The sequence below is a fragment of the Scyliorhinus canicula genome, chromosome 1 (assembly GCF_902713615.1).
Source record: "Scyliorhinus canicula chromosome 1, sScyCan1.1, whole genome shotgun sequence".
Classification (NCBI taxonomy): Eukaryota; Metazoa; Chordata; class Chondrichthyes; order Carcharhiniformes; family Scyliorhinidae; genus Scyliorhinus; species Scyliorhinus canicula.
In genome coordinates, this window is record NC_052146.1 from 184,494,159 (window position 1) to 184,502,641 (window position 8,483).

At 53.6% G+C, this 8,483-nt stretch overlaps 1 protein-coding gene across 1 annotated transcript; it reads right to left on the reverse strand.

Moving 5' to 3' along the window:
- Nucleotides 1-5,823: 5,823 nt before the first annotated feature.
- On the reverse strand, nucleotides 5,824-7,885 carry LOC119970120 (glycine-rich RNA-binding protein 1-like). The gene has a single exon (XM_038804168.1). It carries the CDS (start codon nucleotides 7,643-7,645, stop codon nucleotides 7,115-7,117), a length of 531 nt encoding a protein of 176 aa, XP_038660096.1. The 5' UTR covers nucleotides 7,646-7,885; the 3' UTR covers nucleotides 5,824-7,114.
- Nucleotides 7,886-8,483: the final 598 nt, after the last annotated feature.

The following is an 8,483-nucleotide window of genomic DNA, read 5'->3' on the forward strand; positions in this document are numbered from 1 at the left end:
CTTATGGTCCGGACCAGGAGTGGGGTAAAGAAAAAACCGGAGAAAGCACCCCTGAAAAAACGGGGGAAGGAAGACAAAATGGCGGCCGGCGGAGGCCTCGAGGAGCTGAGGCAGTGGGCCCAGGAGCAGCAGGCGATTCTGCTGCGCTGCTTCCAGGAGCTTAAGTTGGAGCTGCTGGAGTCACTGAAGGTAACCAACAGGGAACTGATGGAGACCCAGACAGCCCAGGGGGCTGCGCTCCGGGAGCTGCAGCAGCAGGCCTCCGAAAGGGAAGAAGAGGTTGTGGCCGTGGCAGGGAAGGTGGAGATGCACGAGGCGCTCCATAAAAGATGGCAGGAGCGGTTCGAGGATTGGACAACCGGTCGAGGAGGAAGAATTTGCAGATCCTGGGCCTCATGGAGGGGCTGGAGGGGTCGGACCTAGCGGCCTATGTTGCGACTATGTTAAACTCGCTGATGGGGGCTGGGTCCTTCCAGGGGCCCCTGGAGTTAGAGGGGGCCCACAGAATTCTGGCTAGGAGGCCCAAGCCGAACGTGCCGCCACGGGCGGTGTTGGTGCGATTTCATCGGTTCGTGGATCGTGAGTGTGTGCTCCGGTGGGCCAAGAAGGAGCGGAGCAGCAAGTGGGAGAACACGGAGGTGCGGATCTTCCAGGACTGGAGTGCGGAGGTGGCGAGGCGGAGGGCCGGGTTTAACCGGACGAAGGTGGTGCTCCATAGACGGAGTGTGAAGTTCGGCATGTTGCAGCCGGCGCGTCTGTGGGTCACCTATAAGGATCGGCACCATTATTCTGAGTCCCCGGAGGAGGCGTGCAGGCCGAGAAATTGGACTCAAACTGAGGGTCTAAGATGGGGGATGCTGTATAATACTGTATTTGTATTTGCTTGGTTTGATGTAAGATGTGGGTTGGCCTTAGGGTGGGTGGGGTGATGTCGATTTGTCTTTTCTATATGGGTTTTTCTGTAGGGGTCTGGTGGACGGGTTCGGGCAGGGGGGTAAACGTGGAGTTCGGGGAGCTGGTGGGGGGGACTGACAATGGGAGTAGCCCTGGAGGAGGCGGGGCCGGGCAGGGCCAAAGCGCTGGCTTTCTGCGGGTTTCCCGCGCTGGGATATGGTGGGGGCGGGGCCAGGGCTGAGAAGCGCGGGTCGTTGCTGGCTGTTTTCTTTTCCCGCGCAAGAGCGGGGGGGGGGGGGGGGGGAGGACCTGTTGATGGGCACAATGGAGGAGGGGCAGTCCCATGTGGGGAGGAGTCGAAGGTAGGGCGGGAGTCGCCGGGGTCAGCAGAAGTTAGCTGGCTCATGGGAGTGCTATGGAGGGAGGGGCGCGGCTAGGAGGGGTCCTAGCCGGGGGTGGGGGGGGGGGGGGGTACCGGGTTGCTGCTGAAACGGTCAGGAAGGAGCTGGGGGACGCAGGGGGGGCGGGGGGGGGGGAAACTGGCAGAGCGGGGGACGCTGGCCGGGGGTGGGCAAGGGATGGGGTATGGCTAATCGGCAGGGAGCCCTCTGATCCGGCTGATAACCTGGAATGTGAGGGGCTGAATGGGCTGGTCAAACGGGCCCGGGTATTTGCGCACCTGAAGGGGCTGGAGGCGGATGTGGCCATGTTCCAGGAGACACACCTGAGAGTGGTGGACCAGGTTCGGCTGAGGAAGGGATGGGTGGGCCAAGTATTTCACTCAGGGCTGGATGAGAAGAGTAAGGGGGTGGTGATCCTGGTGGGGAAGATGGTGTCGTTTGAGGCGTTAAATGTAGTGGCTGACAGTGGCGGGAGATATGTGATGGTGAGTGGCAAGCTGCAGGGGGAGCGGGTGGTGTTGGTGAATGTTAATGCCCCAAATTGGGACGATGCGGGGTTTATGCGGCGTATGTTGGGCCGCATTCCGGACCTGGAAGTGGGGGGCCTGATCATGGGGGGGGGACTTCAACACAGTACTGGATCCCCCATTGGATCGATCCAAGTCCCGGACGGGTAGGAGGCCGGCGGCGGCTAAGGTGCTGAGGGGATTCATGGACCAGATGGGGGGGTGGATCCCTGGAGGTTTGCGAGGCCAAGGACCAGGGAATACTCCTTTTTCTCCCACGTACATAAGGCCTACTCGAGGATTGATTTTTTTGTCCTGAGCAGGGGGTTGGTGTCGAGGGTGGAGGATGCGGAATACTCCGCCATTGCCATTTCAGATCATGTCCCGCACTGGATGGACCCCGGGCTGGGGGAAGAGAGGGGGTTTGTGAAGGGAAGGCAGTTGAATACAAACGTACGAAGGCTCCTCAACGTTATTATGATGCCGGCTGTGGAAGGGGAGGTGGAGATAGTGGTGGCATTAGATGCGGAGAAGGCCTTCGATAGGGTTGAGTGGGGGTATCTGTGGGAGGTGTTGGAAAGGTTTGGGTTTGGGGAGGGGTTTGTCCATAGGGTGAGGTTGCTCTATGAGGCCCCGATGGCAAGTGTAGCCACGAATAGGAGGAGGTCGGAGTACTTTCGGCTGTACCGGGGGACGAGACAGGGGTGCCCCCTGTCCCCCTTGCTCTTCGCGTTGGCGATTGAGCCCCTGGCCATGGCATTGAGGGAGTCAGGGAACTGGGGGGGCCTGATGCCGGGTGGGGAGGAGCATCGAGTGTCGCTGTACGCGGACGACCTGTTGCTGTATGTGGCGGACCCGGTGGGGGGGATGCCGGAGGTGATGAGGAATCCTAGTGAATTCGGGGGTTTCTCGGGGTATAAGTTGAACCTGGGCAAGAGTGAGGTGTTTGTGGTGCATCCGGGGGATCAAGAGGAGGGGATTGGTAGGCTCCCATTGAAGCAGGCAGGGAAGAGCTTCAGGTACCTAGGGGTCCAGGTGGCGGGGAGCTGGGGGGCCCTGCACAAGCTCAACCTCACAAGGTTGGTGGAGAAGATGGAGGAGTTTAAGAGGTGGGATATGTTACCGCTGTCACTGGCGGGGAGGGTGCAGTCCGTTAAGGTGACGGTGCTCCTGAGGTTTTTGTTCCTGTTCCAGTGCCTTCCCATCCTTATGCCGAAGGCCTTTTTTAGGAGGGTCAACAGGAGTATCACGGGATTTGTGTGGGCGCATGGGACTCAGAGGGTGAGAAGAGTGTTCCTGGAACGAGGCAGGGATAGGGGGGGGCTGGCGTTGCCCAACCTCTGTGGGTACTATTGGGCTGCCAACGCAGCGATGGTGCGTAAGTGGGTAATGGACGAGGAAGGGGCAGCATGGAAGAGGATGGAGGCGGCGTCTTGTGTGGGCACGAGCCTGGAGGCGCTGGTAACGGCGCCGTTGCTACTCCCTCCAACGAGGTATACCACGAGCCCGGTGGTGGTGGCTACCCTCAAAATTTGGGGGCAATGGAGACGGCACAGGGGAGAAGTGGCTGGTTTAGCTCATTTGGCTAAATCGCTGGCTTTCAAAGCAGACCAAGCAGGCCAGTAGCACAGTTCGATTCCCGTACCAGCCTCCCCAGACAGGCGCCGGAATGTGGCGACTAGGGGCTTTTCACAGTAACTTCACTGAAGCCTATTTGTGACAATAAGCGATTTTCAATTCATTTTCAAGTGGGGCGCTCGATGGAGGCCCCGATATGGGGGAACCATCGGTTTGTCCCAGGGAGCATTGATGGCGGATTTCTGGGCTGGCACAGGGCAGGGGTTAGGAGGCTGAGGGACCTGTTTGTGGAGGGGAGGTTCGCAAGCTTGGGGGAAGTTTGGGCTCCCCCCGGGGAACATGTTTAGGTACATGCAGGTGAGGGCGTTTGCCAGGCAGCAGATGGAGGGGTTCCCCCTGCTGCCCCCACGAGGGGTGCGGGATCGGTTGCTCTCGAGGGTGTAGGTTGGAGGAGGGAGGATTTCGGACATACGCCGGGTAATGCAGGAGGTAGACGAGGCCTCGGAGGAACTGAAGGGTAAATGGGAAGAGGAGCTGGGTGAGGAGATTGAGGAGGGGACATGGGCGGATGCCCTGGAGAGAGTGAATTCCTCCTCTTCCTGTGCGAGGCTTAGCCTCATACAGTTCAAGGTGCTGCATAGGGCCCACATGACTGGGACGAGGATGAGGTTTTTCGGGGGCGAGGACAGGTGTGCTAGGTGCTCGGGGAGCCCAGCGAACCACGCCCATATGTTTTGGGCATGCCCAGCGTTGGGGGAGTTTTGGAAGGGGGTAGCAAGGACGGTGTCGAGGGTGGTGGGATCCAGGGTCAAGCCAGGCTGGGGACTCGCAATTTTTGGGGTTGCAGTGGAGCCGTGAGTACAGGAGGCGAAAGAGGCCGGTGTTCTGGCCTTTGCGTCCCTAGTAGCCCGGCGGAGGATCTTGCTCCAATGGAAGGATGCGAGGCCCCCAAGCGTGGAGGCCTGGATCAATGATATGGCAGGGTTCATCAAATTGGAGAAGGTGAAATTTGCCCTGAGGGGATCAGTACAAGGGTTTTTCAGGCGGTGGCAGCCTTTCCTGGACTTCCTGGCAGAACTGTAGGGAAATAGGCCAACCGCAGCAGCAACCCGGGGTGGGGGGGGGGGGGTTTGGATGGGGGGGGGGAGGAAGAACTGTGTACATGGGTCTGTGGGATGTGGCGGGTGCCATCTTTCCCTTTTGTTGTTGGGGTCCTCTTTTGTTTTTATTTATTTATTTCCTTTTGTTTGTAGTTGCTTTTGAAGCTGGGGGGGTATTGTTCTTGGGGTGTTACCGCGGTTGTTTTGTTAATAGAGTTAAGATGTTTATATTTTGTAAAAATTTCAATAAAAATTATGTTTTAAAAAAAGTGAGGACCCTCAGGAATCTGTACTTGGGCCTCATATTTTCACATTTATAATTGACTTAAAAGTTAGAGAGGGCTCATTTCTATATTTACCGACAAACTAAAGTTGTGTGGATGGGGCAGGAGTAGCCTTGAGCCTCTCCCAACATCATCATTGTGCACCTAGAACATGGAGTCAACACCCACTCCCCTCAGTGCATGCGCGGTGCCACTGACATCATCATTGTGGGCCCGGTGAAAGATCGGCACTCACTTGTTCACCCTGTTCACTGCCCGACGACAGTGACCCTGCAGGATGGCAAGTGGGAGGGAGACAGTGAGTGTTCTGGAGTAGGGTAGCCATTGGGGTAATGAGCAAATCACAATCAACATGCAAGGAATTTTTTTTTAAATTAAGAAGCAATTTAGCCTGGCCAATTCACCTGCCCTGCACATCTTTGAGTGTGGGGGTGAGACCCACGCAGAAATGGAGAGAATGTGCAAACTCCACACGGACAGTGACCGAGAACCGGTACTGAACCCGGTCCTCGACACCATCGGCAGAAGTGCTAACCACTGCACCACTGTGTTGCCCTTACATCCCAGTAATTATCTTTTTAATATAAATTTAGAGTACCCAATTATCATTTTTCCAATTACGGGATTCGAACCTTGGGCTGGAGCGGCGAAGCAACTGTGCTAACCGTTATGCTACCGTGCTGCCCTATCTTTGGCTTGTGGGGAGAACGTGCAAACTCCACATGGAAGTGACCTGGGACCGGGATCAAACCCAGGTCCTCAGCGCCATAGGCAGCAGACATCCTTGTAATTTTTAAAGAATTATTTTATAAATTTAGAGTAACAAATTTTTTTTTCTCCAGTTAAGGGGCAATTTTGCCTGACCAATTCACCTACCCTGCACATCTTTCGGTTGTGGGGGTGAGACCCACGCAGACAGGGTAGAATGTGCAAGCTCCACGCAGTGACCCAGGTCCTCAGAGCCGTAGGCAGTAGTGCTAACCACAGCGCCACTGTGCCACACTGACATCCTCGTAATTTTAACTATGTTTTGCGTTTCAATATTCTGTGACAACTGCAATTCTTTTTTTTTGAACATTTCAACACTTTATTTTTCCATTTGACATCAGTCTCCAAAGCGGCAAGTTTTTTGTACAAAAACAGTCCATGCTAACTCATGAAAATTCAATAGAAACAGCTTTCAACTTCATAGCAGTATGCAATTTTTAAAAAACTCAATATTAGTTTAAAGAAAGGATATTGTATTGTCTAGAATAGGATGGCATAATATTTCACTTCAGGCTATTACTGGATGAACCAGAGGCCAAACCAAAACAGCACAGTGGCATCCCAGCTGGGTTGGCACCAGTCTTTAAGGTTATACAGAAAGCAGTCCGTCTGATTTTTTGTTTTAAAACACGACCCACAAAATGCTAGGCAAGTAAAAATTTTAATCGATGGATCATGTCACAAACCACCCTCCCCCCAGATTGTTAAAGCCCTACAATCGCTAAAGCATGGTATTTTCTGTAACAGCAGACACGTTTGAGAAACATTTGTGCACACACCATAATCTCGAAATTGATAGTGTTTTCCCAATCGGCAGAAACACTAGGGCTATCCCAGGTTATTCTTTGGAAAGAAAAGTCGAAACAGACACCCCTCCCCCCACTTCAAATCAGAAAACTGGCAAAAAGGAGAATTAAGGAGGGGGGAAATCCCACTTCCAAAATTGGTCGAAGACAGGCGCCAAGTTAAGGCTTGAGACAGGAAGCAACTCGCCCAGGCACCATGGCGGCCTAGAAGGTTACTGCGGCCAGCCAGCGAGGCGGGAGCACGTTGTGGAGGGAGACTCCAGCATGGAGTCCGTGTGCAAGGTGAATGCGCCATTTTAAAACCACCAGAGTCACCCGGGGAGGCAAAGCAAAAACCGAAAAATGTGAGGGAACACCACCATCAAGTCCCAATGCTGGGAAAATCATACAAAAAAACAGGATAAAATTGCAAGTACATACCAAGTGCAACTTACCCAAATAATAAAAAAAAATCGTCATTTAATTTTATACTTAAACAACGGAATAAACGCTACAGTTTAAGTTATTGTGGCGGAATTAAGGAAGGTTCACGGGCAAGGGGCTTTTGAACAATAGCACTTCAATTTCGGAACATGGCCCCCAGTTGTGACTGAAAACCCCTTTACTGCCATTCCAGAGTAGGTGTGTGTGGGTGGGGAGAAGTTAGACAGCGTCCCGAATAAGCAAGATTGAATTCAAGAGATTAGACGGCGTTCGCCCCAAAAAAAAGTCCCTTCAGAAACAGTTAAGCGGCCGATGATCATGACGACCTGGAAAATGTCTGGCTGGCCGCCATCCCTATCTGGAGCTGTATCGATCGTAGCTGCCGCCACGGGAGTTGCTGCTTCCCTTGTATTCGTATTGCTTGTAGCCGCCGCCGCCGCCGTAGCCGCCGCCTCCCCCGTAGCCGCCGCCGCCTCCACTGTAGCCGCCGCCGCCGTAACCGCCGCCTCCACCGTAGCTACCGCCGCCTCCACCGTAGCCACCGCCGCCTCCACCGTAGCCGCCATAACCGCCTCCGCCCCGGCGGTAGCCGCCCCCGCGGCCTCCACCGTAGCCGCCGTCGCCTGACTTCTTCTCGGCGTAGTCCACCCGGATCTGTCGGCCGTCCAGGGACTGGCCGTTCAGCGCATTCATGGCGTCGGTGGCGTTCTCCGAGCTGTCGAAGGTGACGAAGCCAAAGCCGCGGGATACCATGGTGCTCTTATCCTTGATCACTCGAGCATCTACAACTTCGCCGTACTTGGAGAACATCGCGTCCAGGGCGTCGTCGTCTGTATCAAAACTGAGGCCGCCGACAAAGAGCTTTCTGTCGTCCCGATCAGCCATGTTGGTGTTTCGTTGTCAGGAGACCGCCTGATTTCCTCCTTCCTCCTTCCTCCCCAGCAGCAGTAATCGCAACTGCAATTCTTAGCCAGGGTGAAAGGCAAACCACATTTTATTCATGCCAGGGTGAAAGAAAACACACATTTTATTCATGCCAGGGTGAAAGGAAACCCATATTTTATTCATGCTCCACTTGTTTCAATGTCTTTACATTGCTCAGTATTATGGATAGTCCTATTCTTTGAAGCAGCTATCTATAAACTGGCGGTGACGTCACAGACACTGCAACTGGATGTCTGGTGACGGTGACCAGATGCAGTGGCAGTAAAGGCATCCAAAATCAAATGTATAAATCAAATTATTGTATTAACAAGTCTTCAATTAGGAACAGATTGCTTAATAAGAAGCGAGCCTCAATTGAGGTACAATTTAAAAAACAATACTTTTTAAAATATAAATTTACAGTACCCAATTCATTTTTTCCCCAATTAAGGTGCAATATAGCATGGCCAATCCACCTACCCTGAGCATCTTTGTGTTGTGGGGATGAGACCCACGCAGACACGGGGAGAATGTGTAAACTCCACATGGACCGTTACCAGGGGCCGGGATCGAACAGGGATCCTCAGCGCTGTGAGGCAGCAGTGCTAACCACTGCACCACCTTGCTGCCCACCATTTAAAAATCAATACTTAATTAGATATATTAGAAAACCTGGGTTATATTCCAAACTCTGTAAGTCTGTTTAATATCACTCAGTAACCATGAGCTTCTGTGCATGCAAAACAAATGAATGATCAGAGGTGTGCTAGCAATAAATCCTCCTGACCTTTTATTAAAA

Excerpts from the sequence above, each read along its gene's own strand:
- LOC119970120 (XM_038804168.1), bottom strand. The coding sequence starts at position 7,645 with ATGGCTGATCGGGACGACAGAAAGCTCTTTGTCGGCGGCCTCAGTTTT.